Here is a 14,546-nt window from a genome sequence, read left to right as displayed (position 1 = left end):
ATAGTAATATCTATGACTTAGACTTTAAAAACTTTTAAAAGTTTTCCCTTTTAGTAAGTTCCTTAAGTTTCTGTTTTATTTGGTTTTTGCTGCCCCCACTTTATACTGCTTTGTTATATTTCTTTACTTTTGAAAGTGGAAAATGATGGTAAAGCTAATGCATAATTATGTTAATTACATATTCTATAAGTAAACTATTTGACAGGAATTATTATCAAAAGAGAAATTGCTATTATTTGCTTATGAAATAAGGTACATGAATCTTGGAATAAATATTTTTGCTTAGGCCTTTTAAATTTTTCGATAGGTCCTGATGAATAAGTACTTGGGGAATAAAGATTGCTGCATTAAAATGACAATTATTTTTTACTTTGTTAGGTAATTTCAAAAAAAGTAAACAACTTCTTCATAAAGCTGTAGAATGTGGAGCAGTACCACTGGAAATGCTGGAAATTGCCATTCGAAATTTAAACCTTCAAAAGAAGCAGCTGCTTTCAGAGGAGGAAAAGAAGAGTTTATCAGGTAAATGTGTTAATGTGTGCTATTACTTTTCTGTGGTAGATTGTCTGCAAAAAGAATACAGGATAGTGTTTTATTTTTAAAATCTTTTTTTATTTTTAAAATCTTTATTTTTAAAGATTTTTTTTATTTACTTGAGAAAAAGTGCACATACAAGTGGGGTGGGGAAGAGGGGGAGCAGAGGGAGAGGGAGAAACAGACTCCCGAGGGAGCAGGGAGCCTAATGCAGGGCTCCGCCCCAGAACCCCAGGATCATGACCTGAGCTGAGGGCAGATGCTTCACCGACTGAGCCACCCAAGTGTCCCCAGGATAATATGTTTTTAAAAATGCCATCTTTGTATTTGGTATTTTTAAACCACTGAGCCACCCAGGCACCCCTGTATTTGGTATTTTTGAATGATCAAAATCTAAGATTAAATTTTAGATGTAAAGGAGGTAGGACTTTTAGAAGTAACAAAATATTAACCCTTTTGGAATTTTTTTCCCCCTAATCAAACTCATTAGTAATACATTAAAAACAATTCAATCTAAGCAAGAGAATGACTATTTTTAGAAATAGGGAATGTGCCTTTATTCTGGGAAACAGGTATGTCATTAAGAATCAGTTGCAAAGTGGAGTGCCTGGGTGGCTCAGATGGTTGAATGTCTGCCTTTGACTTTGGGTCATGATCCCGGGGTCCTGGGATTGGGCCCTGCCTCGGGCTTCCTCCTGGGGTTGGGGAGGGCGGTTCTGCTACTCTCTCTCCCTCTCCCGATGCTTGTGTTCCCTCTTTCACTGTGTCTCTCTCTGTCATATAAATAAATAAAATCTTTTAAAAAAAAAAAAAAAATCAGTTGCAAAATATAGAGAATTATCTTCATAACATCTTCATGTGTGCATATCTTACTTGAGGACAGATGTTTACCATGAATTGTCCTTTTAAATATTCTTATTTGTGAGATTACTTTTTTGTGTATTCCTTATATCTTTATGAATTTAATTATAATTTAATATTTTTTACAGCATCTACAGTATTGACTGCTCAAGAATCATTCCCCAGTTCACTTGGACATTTACAGAATAGGAACGTCAGTTGTGATTCCAGAGCACAGCCTACAAAAGCCAGGTTTTTGTATGGGTAAGGAAACTGAATCTGTTTTTTAAATACTCACCATATATTTACGTTATTTATATACCTGCATATATATTTTAATGTTACAGTGGTAACATTAGCAATTAATAGAAATACCTATGTTAATATTATTCTTTTAAAAATTGGGGTATTTTCGGGCGCCTGGGTGGCTCAGTGGGATAAGCCGCTGCCTTCGGCTCAGGTCATGATCTCAGGGTCCTGGGATCGAGTCCCGCATCGGGCTCTCTGCTCAGCAGGGAGCCTGCTTCCCTCTCTCTCTCTCTGCCTGCCTCTCCATCTACTTGTGATTTCTCTCTGTCAAATAAATAAATAAAATTAAAAAAAATAAAAAATAAAAATTGGGGTATTTTCTTTATAGAGAGAACCTGCCCCCTCAAGATGCAGAGATAGGTCATCGAAATCCCTTGAAACAAACAAACAAAGTTAAAAGGGTAAGTTAATTTTTAATTTGCCTTAAGTAGTAAGGTATATGTTTATTTCCTACTTGGTTACTTAATCTTTCAAAACATTTTTAGTCATGCCCATTTGGAAGAGTCCCAGTTAACCTTCTAAATAGCCCAGATTATGGGAAGACCGATGGCTCAGTTGTACCAAGTTTTACAAAAAGGTATGTTTGAATTTTAATATTGTAGTTTGTTTTCAATACTTAAAAGATTGATGACCGAATAGATGCAAAGTCTTTTATGGCCTAATAGTAATTATGATTTAATTTTTATTTAGTATTAAAGGTTACCAAGTCTCTAAATGCTACTAGGGACAAAGGAATGACTTTATTTTGCTTTTTCACTCATTAAAAATTAAAAGAATGGGAGTGCCTGGCTGACTCAGTCGGTGGAGCATGTGACTCTTGATCTTAGGGTCGTATGAGCCCCATGTTGAGTATAGAGATTACTTTAAAATGAAATCTAAGAAAAAAAAATTAAAGAAATGATTAACAAATTAGGAAACACAGAAGAAAAAATATTAAGTCAATATTAAGCTTAAAAGTTTATGCAGATGTCCCTTGGGTAAAAATTCCTGATGATTGGACATTTGCTTATGGATAGCCTCTCTGGTAAGAATCTCTTCTTCATGTGTATGAAAGTCTTAGCAAGGGCGAGAACAATTTCTTTGCTAGCTAGTTCAAGGAGAAAGGCTGCTATCAGTGGGAAAGATGACAGATTCACTCATTTGTTTCGGAGCCCAGGGTATCAAGAGGTGAAGAAGGGCGGGTAATGATGAAATATTGTTCATTCCATTCCATGTGTTCTCCTTCCTTCAAATTGAGTGTTTATCTCCTAAAAAGAAGTGGGAATCTAGTAACCCACCTTAGCTAAGGAAACTTTTCTGGTCTGTTCTTGACTAATCATTCTTGATTTCTTATTTCTGCTAGAAAAGTCTCCTTGGATTCCAAAGAACCATTTTGCAAATAAACTTCAGAAGAACAACTCTTATTTTTAGTTGGCATCCTCTTTAATTAAAATCCTGTCATGCTTAGGGCTTGACTAAGGATTGATATTAAGAGAGCATTTTGGTTGTCTAAAATCTTAGGTGATGATTTTTGTCATCTCCGTTTCAAACAGCTAGCTAAAGAATAAAGGAGAATTTCTCTCACTATAGAAAAATAAGAACAAAAACAAACCAGTCATTTTCTTCATGTTTGTTATGTTAGACTAAAGGCTAGGCACTGTGGAAGCCTGTGGGAAGGCTTATACTCGAGTCCTTCGGCTATTTGCAATGTGAGTGTAGTTTGACCCACATACTGCTATCCCATTCTCCTTTACCACAGGCATACTTAGCTATAACTGTTACTTAACACATAATGATGTACTACTTACTTTTATCCCTTGTGTCGTTACCCAGCACCTAATTTCATTATATTTGTATTATAATCATACTATTTAAAAAAAATTTTTTTTTTCAAGAGATCTTTCCATTTAGGAAGTGTACATATTGTTAAAAAGTCAACTTCAAAATTGAAAAATAAAACAACACTGGAAAGATTAATTTCGTGTTAAGTATTAAAACTGTTTTGTTGTGTGTAGTAGACAGACCTCTGGATCAGAACGCCGAGATATGATTGTGCCTGGATCTAAATCAAGTGGAAATGATTCCAGTGAATTGAGAAACTTAAAGGTATTTTAATTTTAAGATCTTCACATGGAGCAAGGGTTACTGATCCAGGATCCATGGAGTTTTTCTGGGGAAAGGGTCCAACAGTGTTCCTGCAGGCCCAAGAGATATAGGACTACTAATGGGAAATGATACAGAAGTCCTAAACTGTTCTTCCAAAACTGAGGTGGTAGCAAAATGATCAGTGATCTCTTGGGGTAACTTTGAAGTAACAGTTATTATGTGTATGTTTAAGCAGGTTAGTTGGCCTGGTTTGGGAAGAGCTGGGGGAGTCATTCCCCCCAACTTTTGTTTCTTGGTGTCTTTAATCATATAATCTGACAAGGCATCTCATACAGCAATGAGAATAAATGTGGTGTATCTTTGTATATTCAAAGATACAACTTGAGTCTCTGGTGCACTGATTTTTAGGGGTTATACTATTCTTACTTTACTTGACCTCAGTGTAGGTCTTTTCAATTTGTATTTTTTGTGATTCCTCTATTTCATGATCTATGCTTATTTTACCTAAGTTTACTTTTTGGATTTAGAGTCTTGGACTTATACAAATTTTAATTTTCATTAACATTTTTGGGATAAATTACAATCATAGTAACAAAATAATAAGGCATGTTTTATGTTAGATTCAAAATTTCAATCTCTCTTTTTTAAGTGAGAGTATTTTAACAATTGATTATGTCCATTGAAAACACATTACCCAGATTTATGGTTATGGCCATTCCTGATGCTCTAGTCAATAATGAAAGAAATTAATCTTTTCTCGGTGAGTGAGTCTACATCTGATGATAGTAGATAATTTAGTTAGCAACCTTTTCACATAGATGAGACTTCAGTATTTTGAAACTAAGGCAAATTAGTGGTATTGTTGTTTATGACTTTATTTTTTTGATATCTTATTCTTTTCATGTAGTCTATTCAAAATATCCATTCCAAGGAAACTGTGATGTCAGATGAGAAGAGTTCTGAACTTATTACTGATTCAGTAACCCTGAAGAATAAAACTGAATCAAGTCTTCTAACAAAATTAGGAGGTAAGAGAAACAAACTAAGCTTCCTTGAGAAAACCACTTTAGGGGCACCTGGCTGGCTCACTCAGTTAAGTGTCTGTCTTCAGCTTAGGTCATGATCCCAGGGTCCTGGGATTGAGTCCTGCATCGAGCTTCCTGGTCTTCAAGGAGCCTGCTTCCCCTTCTTCCGTCTTGTATACTCTCCCTCTCTCTCTCTCTCTGACAAATAAATAACATCTTTAAAAAGGGGGAAAAAAAAATAAAAGAAGAGCACCACTTTGTTGCTTGGGAAAGTTGACCAGCCATCTAAGAATTGCATTGTAAGACTATATCTAAATCCCTTTATCTTGATGCCAGTTGAGTTATATAAATGTATGAAAAAGTATTAAATTCTGTAGCAACATAAGTTTATTTGCCTAAAAGGTGGATAGAAAGAAGAATGGAGGGAAAGTACAATTGGGCTGAGTTAGTTTTCTCAGCTGGCTTGACAAATACTTTCTGGAAAAAACAGAGAAGCTGTATTATCTATAGGACAGTTCTCTCTTTTTTATCAAACATTTGATTTTCCGCTATGTGAGTACTATGATAAATGTTCTAAGGGTATATAAATGAATTAGACAGGGTCCCAAGGAGATTGCCATCCAGCATGGAAGAGAGACTGATAAATATGCTGTGTAGAGTTTAGAGAGTGTCATGAGAACCACATAAATAAATATTATGAGAATTCAGAAGAGGGAAAAACCTGGAGGACCAATTGGTTTAGGATAAATAAGAAAATGTTTTGTGGGGGAAAAGAAACATGAAGAAGTCTTTGGGCTTAAATAGGAAGAAATAGCAGTGATAGAATATTTCAGATGGAAGGAATAGCAAAAGCAAAAGAATAAAATATTTTAAGAATCAAAAACAGTCTAGTTGTGTGAAAAACTGTAACAGGTCATATAGAAGTGGGAGATAAGATAAGATAAGATAAGAGTGAACACCAGGCTTAAAGTGTTGTTTTTGTTTTTGTTTTTAATTTTTTTTTTTTTTTAGATATCAGAGTACTGACAAAGATTTTTGAACAAGATCACAAATTGGATGGTTCTTGTCCAAACAAAAGCTGACAGATTGACTTGAATGTTTTTTGTTTTTTTTTTTAAGATTTTATTTATTTATTTGACAGAGAGAAATTACAAGTACACTGAGAGGCAGGCAGAGAGAGAGAAGGAAGCAGGCTCCCTGCTGAGCAGAGAGCCCGACGCGGGACTCGATCCCAGGACCCTGAGACCATGACCTGAGCCAAAGGCAGCGGCTTAACCCACTGAGCCACCCAGGCGCCCCTGACTTGAATGTTTTTAATTGGACTGAGGAGGAAAACTGGGACAAATTAGGCTTGCTGAGACTCTTTGGTTTCCAGACTGAGACTTTCCTGGTGTTAAGCCCTGGAAATTTCATAAATCAGATTAACCCTCAGTCCCTAACAAACCGGGACTATTAATCACCCTAGAATAGTCTCTTTTGCCGTTATTTTGACTCAGAAGGGATTCCTATTTCTAATATTTGGAAGAAATTTTCATGACATCTATTATAAACTAGTATCACTGAAAAATCATTTTTCCCAAATATGCTTAATAGTACCAATCAGACACCTAATTTAATGTTTTTCAATAAAAGCTTGTGGAGTAGGGGCACCTGAGTGGCTCAGTGGGTTAAGCTGCTGCCTTCGGCTCAGGTCATGATCTCAGGGTCCTGGGATCGAGCTCCGCATCGGGCTCTCTGCTCAGCTGGGAGCCTGCTTCGCCCCTCTCTCTGCCTGCTTGTCATCTCTCTCTGTCAAATAAATAAATAAAATCTTTAAAAAAAAAAAAAAAAAAAAGCTTGTTGAGTACCTACCTACACAGTGCCAGTAGTACTTTATTATATAGTAAAACTTATAGTCACAAAATTGTGCCCCGGTGAAATAGCATTTCATTCCTATATATTTCTTATGAGTGTATTCAAAGAGTGGGGTTGTAGGATCACAGGATGTGCATACGTTCCACCTGTGGCAGATAGTGCCAAACCATATTCAAGAATGGTTGTGCCTTTGACCAGCAGCTATTTTACTCTAACTCCATATTGTTTTATTATTCGTTTTTAATTTTAGGCATTTGTATGCCGCTGGGTGGTAGCTTATTGTGGTTTTAATTTGTACTTCTCTGATGACTTACGATGTTGAACATGTTTTTCTATGTTTATTGGCCATTTGGATATCCTCTTGTGAAGTTCTTGTTTGAATCTCTTGCCAATCTTTCTTTTGGGGTTTTCTTTCTTTTTCTCATTGATTTCTAAGAGATATTTATATCATCTAGACACATATCCTTTGTTGGATGGATGTGTTACAAGTAACTTCTCCCATTATGTAGTGAAGACTTTTTAAGAAAAGGAATTCTTAAATATCATGCATTTTAATTTATCAATCTTTTCCTATGTGGTGTTTCCTGTCTTTAAACAAATTTGTTTCTACTCTAAAATCGTAGTAATATTTCCATATATTTTACGAATTATCATTTTTCATCATTTAAATTCATATATTTATCATTTAAATATCATCTGTTTATCATTTTTCTTTTCACATATTTCTATTTATATAGAAATTTTATGTTCTACCTGAACTTAATATTTGTGTATGTGTAAGAGGAAGTATCAGGATTCTGTTGTATTTTTTCCCATGTGAATATCCTGTCGGTCCAGCATCATTTATTGAAAAGACCCTCTTTTCCCTCAGAGAATTATAAATTAGGTGATCCTGTGTGTGATATTTGGCTTTGGAGTCTTCTTTGTTTCATAGTTCTTTTTATCTATTTTTGTGCCAGTGTTCTCTTAATTACTGCAATAAGTATATCTGTCAGTTGTAAATTCTTCCAACTTCGTTCATCTTTGAGGCTGTATCAACTATTTAGGCCTTTTAGATTTCCGTATAATAATGTTAGAATCTAACAGATGCCATTTTGTAAAAAAGGGGATTTTGACGAAGACCCTAATAGGACAGGTTGACATCTTAACAGATAAGTTTTCTCATCTATTAACATGACATATTCCTTCATTCATTCAAGTAGTGTTTAAAATATCGAGAATCATTTTCTGCGTGGAGATTTTTCTTATCTTATGTTAGAGTTATTGCTAGATAGCTGACATTTTTTTGATGCTGTGTTGATGGATAAGATCTTTTTAAAAATTTTTTATCCTCTACTTCATTGTTGCTGTTATATAAAAATGTAACTGGTTTTAGTTATTGATTTTAGATACAATGTTTGCTAAATTTACAGAATAATTCCAATATTTTTCTATGGATCCTTTCATGCTGTTTGAAAATAATATAACATTTTTTCCTTCTAATTCTTTTAACATATTTTGTGTGTGTGTGTGTGCTGTATTGCACTTAACACCATAACAATGAATAGGAAGGATGTTAGTGGCTATCTTAACTCATTTCTTATTTTAGAGGGCAGCTTTCAATATTTTACTTTCATGATAATTGCTGTAGATTTTTGTACTTTATCAAATATCAAAACAGTGAATTTTGCTTTTTATTTAGATTATCATTAGTTTTTTGTGACTGAGTGTTGAATTTTATCGAATACTTTTTCTGCATTTGATTTGATCATGTATTTTTCTTCTTAGTCCTGTTATTATGGCAAATTAAATTGATTTAAAGTGTTATGCAAACTTTACATTTAGGAATAAACATAACTTGGTCATAATTCATTATCCCTATTGTATATCTGTTGCAAATATTTATTTAGAATTTTTGCATTTATTATCATGGTAGGAATGAATATTGATAATCATAGAATACTAAATATATTGTTGAGGCTCTATTGTTTGGAGACCATTAAGAAAATAAGATAACAGGCTAGTTTAAGGTAAAATTTTTAATTAAGGTTTTTTTTTTTTTTTTTTTTTTTGACAGAGATAGAGACCGCGAGAGAGGGAACACAAGCACAGGGAATGGGAGAGGGAGAAGCAGGCTTCCCGCTGAGCAGGGAGCCCTATGTGGGGCTCGATCCCAGGACCCTGGGATCATGACCTGAGCCAAAGGCAAACTCTTAACGACTGAGCCACCCAGGCGCCCCTAAAATTAAAAAAAACAAAAACAAAAAAAACAACTGGAGGTCTTTAAAGTAGTGGGTTGGCTTCTCTTTATTAGTGAGACCTTATGATGTATATGTGTTTTTAAATTTTTACTTATTTATTTGGTGTTTTCTGGTGAAGACCAGAAGTATTTAAATTCAGAATCGTTTCTGTTAAAGCTCTAGATAGCAGCTTAGGAAGATGGTTGTGTGGCACTTAATAAAATTGATTTATTAAAGGCAAATTGTCAGCAGCTAGTTTTAAGTTTTTAGTTTCTCTCCTTGTTATTAAGAACAAAGTGCTAATACAGTTTGTAACATGTTCTTTTGTAGCTCAGATTTAATCTTGTTATTATCAGAAACCCTTTCCTTTTATTGATAATAACCGCAAATGCAATTTCAGAAACTAAGGAACATCATGAACCAAAGGTTCCAGAGAGTAACCAAAAACAGTGGCAGTCTATGAGAAAGCCAGAATGTGTAAACCACAATGCTGCTGCATCTTCAAATCAGTGGCAGATTCAGGAGATAGCCCGAAAAGTTGATACAGAGGTAATTCTTTTCCTCTCAAGTATAGCATTGCTGTTATTTATAATGTGGATGATCATGTGAAATGTTTTCTTATTTTATTAAATCCTTATGTACCATAGTTAGTGAAATAATTTAGAGGATTTTCTTATTATTATTCACAAAACAATGATGATTCACAGTCACAGATGCAGTAAAAGTGTATAGCAAGCTAAAGTCTTATTTTCAGTGGTGTTTCTAGATTTCTGGTAAACTGGTGCAAAGGGTCAGCAAACTACAGCCTATGGGTCAAATCTGGTTCCTGCCTGTCTATAAAAAAACTTTTATTGGAACACAGCCATGCCATTTATTACTATCTATGGCTGCTTTTAAACCATAAAAACTGAGTTGAGTCATTGTATCAGAAGCCATCTGTCTCAGAAAGCCTCAAATGTTTACTTTCTTGTGCTTTAAAGAACACAGTATGCTGATCCCTGAACTCTTGCAATGCTGTGCCAAAGTATTTGACAATTTCCTATTGTGATCCCCAGGGATAAAATAGGAAAATATATGTATGTGAATTTATAACAGGTTGAATGATCATTCCCAAAGGCCAGAGGTCATTTCAGAAAGAATGATCTGGTAGGTTACTAGAGAGCCATACCTATATATAGTCCATGGCTATACTTCTCTTTATTTTCAGTTATATTCCAACTCGGTGTTTCTCAAACATGTTTTGGTCTTGGGGTCCTCTTTATACAAGGCCCTTAAAGAACTTTTGTTTGTGTAGGTTATATTTATCTGTTTTTACTGTATTAGAAAATAAAACAGACATTTTTAAAATATTTATTAACTTATTAAAAATAATAATAAATCCATCACATGTGACTATAGATATACTTTTATGAAAAATAAGTATTTTTATATTTTCTTTCATTGAGATATAATTGACATATATAACATTTGTTTCAGGTATACAACCTAATGATATGTATTATGAAGTGATCCCCATAAGTTTAGTTAATATCTGTAGCCATACAGCTATACAGTTTTTTTCTTGTGAAAACTTACAAGATTTACTTTCTTAGCAATTTTCAAGGATGCATATAGTACTAATAACCATAGTCAACATGCTATACCTAATATTTTAATAACATTTATTTTGTAACTGGAGATACCTTTGTATCTTTTGACCCCATTCACCTATTTCATCTGCCACCCACTCCCACTTCTGGCAACCATTAATTTGCTCTCTATCTATGAGGTTGGTTTTTGTTTCTTTGTTTGTTTATTTGTTTTAGATTTCATGTATAAGTGTTACTATACAGTATTTGTCTATCTCTGTCTGGCTTATTTCACTTAACATAATTCCATCAGTAGCCATCCGTGTTGTCACAAATGGCAAAATTTCACTCTTGAGTGGCTAATAATACTCCTCTGTGTGTGTGTGTGAGACAGAGAGACATTTTCTTTATCCATTCACCCATTGAGGACTACTTAGGTTGTTCCCATATCATGGCTAGTAATAATGCTACAGTGAACATAGGGAGGCATGTATCTTTTCAAGTTAGTGTCTCATTTTCTTTGGATAAATACCCAGAAGTGGAATTACTGGGTGTAAGATAGTTCTATTTTTAATTTTTTGAGGAACCTCTCTACTGTTTTCCATAGTGACTACACTGATTTACATTCCTACAAATAGTGCACAAGAATTCTCTTTTCTCCACATCTTTGCAAATACTCGTTATTTCTTGTCTTTTTGATAATTGTCATTCTAACAGGTGTGAGGTAGTTTGATTTGTATTTCCCTGATGGTTAGTGGTGTTAATCATCTTTTTACTTACTTATTGGCTATCTATATGGCTTTGGAAAAATATGTCTATATATCTGTTTACATCTTTTGCCCATTTTTAATTGGACTGTTTTCTTTTTTTGCTTTTGAATTATAGGGGTTCGTTATATATCTTAGATATTAACCCCTTATCAGATATGTGATTTACATATATTTTATCCCATTCTGATGATTTGCCTTTCATTTTGTTAATGATTCCCTTCACTATGCAGAAGCTTTTTAGTTTGATATAGTCCCACTTACTTATTTTTGGGTTTTTTGCCTTTGCTTTTGGTGTTAGATCCAAAAAAATCCTTGCCATGACTGGCATCAAGGAGCTTACTGCCTGTGTTTTCTTATGGAAGTATTATGGTTTCAGGTCTTACATTCAAGTGTTCAATCCATTTTGAGTTAAATTTTTTTTATATGGTGCAAAAAAGTGGTTGTTTAATTCTTTTGCTTGTTGCTGTCCAGTTTTCCCAACACCATCTTTATCTTACTTTATTAAAGATCTAAGTACTGAAATAGATGATATTAAATGGGAAAAATTGTGACAGTTTAAATCACGGATCATCTGAAATAACACCTTTCTTTTTGAAATTTGAAAGTCAATAGCATGGTAAAAAGACTCAAAACCATTTATTTGTCGTTAGGGAAATGCAAATCAAAACCACAGTGAGGTACCACTTCATACCCACAAAGATGGCTATAATTAAAAAGAGACAATAACAAATGTTGCTGAGGAAGTAGATAAATTAGAACCTTCATACATTGCTGGTGAGAATGTAAACTAGTGCAATAACTTGGAAAATGGTATGGAAGTTTCTCAAAAGTTTAAACATAGAGTTGCCATATGATCTCGCAATTCTACTTCTAAGTATATACTCAAGAAAACTGAAAAATCTAGATCCACACAAAAACTTGTACATGAGTATTCATAGCAGCATTATTCATAATTACCCAAGTTGAAAATAACTCTGAATATCCATCAACTGGTGAGTGAATAAATAAAATGTGGTACTCTAAGTTAATTACTTCAATTTATTATTCAACAATGAAAGATAATGAAGTACTAATAAATGCTATAGCATGGATGAACTTCAAAAGCACACTAAGTGAAAGAAACCCTATCACAAAAGACCACCTATTCAGTGATCCCATTTATAAGAAATGTCCAGAATAGGCAAATCCTTAGAGGCAGAAAGTAGATTAGTATTTGCCAGAGACTGGGAAGAGTGAGGAATGGAGGGTGACCACTAATGGATACAGAATTTCTTAGAAGGATGAAAATGTTCTGTAATTAAATAGTGCTAATGATTGTATACTCTTGTATACATATTGAAAACCAATGAAAAGCAAGCTTAGGAAAAGAAGCAAAAGAAACTAGGTGGTTTCCTGAGGTCCCTGCTTCTCCAGAAGCCCTCTCAAGTAGAGTGTTTTTGTCTCACACCTGACCTTATAGCTAGAAACTCCCTGTAGCTATGTCCAGACTGTTTCTGCTTTTTGGATATACCAATCTGTTCCTTGCTCATTGCTATCATCTCTGAACATCCTAGTGACTCCCCATCATTCCTTGAAGATATTAGCCTCTGGATCACTTCCTTTACTTCAAATTCATAACTCTGTCCTCTCTCATGACCATTTCTTTAATTTCACCTCAGCTACCCATTCCCATACACTGTGGTTTTATTAGTTACAGAAAGACCAGTTTTCAGAAGTACAGAGTACTTATTTAGATGATAAAAGTTCAGTAACGGTTACAGTAGCCCTGATGGCAAAGGATATTAGATCCTGTTTTGTTAAACAATACTGTGTGCCATTCCTCTACTTGTAATCCCTTTGCGGAAAATATAATAGGCTTTGGAATTTAGAGTAAGAGAGCTATACTGAAAAGTTACTGGAATTCTGGAATACATTTGTTTTACTTATTTTAGCAACCTTGTATATTTCGTATTTTTATTTTTCCTTTAGAAGTTATATTGTTTGTAAAACAATTCAACAGGTGACTAAAAACTCTAAGTTGTGATGTTCTTTTATTTTGGTTTAGCAGAAACAAACAACTTTTGAGCAACCTGCATTTTCAGTTTCAAAGCAGTCACCACCAATATCAGCACCTAAATGGATTGATCCAAAATCTGTTTGTAAAACACCCAGTAGCAGTGCGTTGGATGATTACATGAGCTGGTAATGCCTTTGATGCTTGGTTTGGCACAATAGAAGTAACATGGGCTTCAGGGCCAAATCTATAATTGAATCCTGCTCTGTTAAAGAGTTTCCAAACTTCTGTTATTTTTCTGAGCATCAGTTTTTTCATCTGTAAAAGGGGAGGGGAAGATGACTACAATACATTTTTAAGGATTGTTCTGAAAGTCTGTTATAATCTGTTCCTACAGTCTATAAATACTCTAAATATTTAAAACTTCTTGATAATTTGCATTGCTACATGGATAGCTGTCTATTACTGAGAGAGATATTTTGAAGATTAGCATTCTTAGACTGGATAAAGGATAGGTACATTTTATAGCAAAGGAGATGTTCATTGGTATGTGATAGTTTCTGAAAGAGGTTGGTTATGTAGTTCACTGAGTACTGAGGGTGTTCTAAAGTAAAAGACGTGGGCAGATGGGAATGAGGAATGTGTGAAGAAATTGGATGGTCAGTGGTGATTGACAGGAAATAAGGATATCACAAAAGCAAGTTAATGATATTTCAAAGAAAGGAAATAATGGAATGTGGCACATCATATCACTCAGCTTGTGGGCATATTTTTAATATATTTTTAATGTCTTAGAGAATAACTTAAGTCCATGATGCCTTTTGCTTTTCATTTTCACAATGTACTCTTTGATCTTAATTAGAACTTGCCTTATAAATGAGGTTTTATAGCTTGGTGTCTTACGGATTTAATACAGTTTTGCTATTTATTACCTTGTTTTATTATAGTTTGGAATATTTTATAAATAGTTGCTAACTAGAATCTTGATGTAGTTATTTTTTGTGAAGTTAGGTTATTTATTGTCTACAAATTTTTGTAGAATTCCATCATGCCAAGCACCATTCTAGGTGTTGAGGATGTGGCAGTGAGTAGTGAGCACAAATGTGGACTCAACAGCTTTAAGCTCAAAAACCAAACTCCTCTGTTGTTATTGGCTTTTTAGATATTTCTAGGAAGCTGTTAATAGAACATGATTATTAAAATGTACTCATAAACTATGACTATTCATAGGCTAATGTATGCCTTGGCTAAATTCTTATTAAGTAACCCCAACTCCATATTTTAAATATCATCTGACTAATTTTACTAGTAAGAATTTCTTGTCTAGGGGTAAAAAATTACTTTCAGAA

General features: G+C 34.1%; 1 protein-coding gene across 9 annotated transcripts in view; it reads left to right on the top strand.

Moving 5' to 3' along the window:
* The window catches only part of TTK (TTK protein kinase), a 76,511-nt gene that overhangs the window by 41,775 nt on the left and 20,190 nt on the right, over nt 1-14,546 (top strand). For 6 of the 9 annotated variants that reach the window (XM_013056284.2, XM_004752806.3, XM_004752808.3 and 3 more), the window contains 8 exons: nt 379-522; nt 1,524-1,638; nt 2,012-2,084; nt 2,169-2,260; nt 3,678-3,768; nt 4,676-4,796; nt 9,267-9,415; nt 13,249-13,385. In XM_013056284.2, the coding sequence (XP_012911738.1) occupies nt 379-522; nt 1,524-1,638; nt 2,012-2,084; nt 2,169-2,260; nt 3,678-3,768; nt 4,676-4,796; nt 9,267-9,415; nt 13,249-13,385 (922 nt within the window). The remainder of the gene's footprint in view (nt 1-378; nt 523-1,523; nt 1,639-2,011; nt 2,085-2,168; nt 2,261-3,677; nt 3,769-4,675; nt 4,797-9,266; nt 9,416-13,248; nt 13,386-14,546) is intronic. The other 3 variants (XM_045066227.1, XM_045066226.1, XM_045066225.1) reach the window with 3 other exon arrangements.

Source organism: Mustela putorius, unplaced genomic scaffold, assembly GCF_011764305.1.
Source record: "Mustela putorius furo isolate JIRA1106 unplaced genomic scaffold, ASM1176430v1.1 tig00003863_pilon_pilon_pilon, whole genome shotgun sequence".
NCBI lineage: Eukaryota > Metazoa > Chordata > Mammalia > Carnivora > Mustelidae > Mustela > Mustela putorius.
This window is presented reverse-complemented; position numbering and strand designations above follow the sequence as displayed.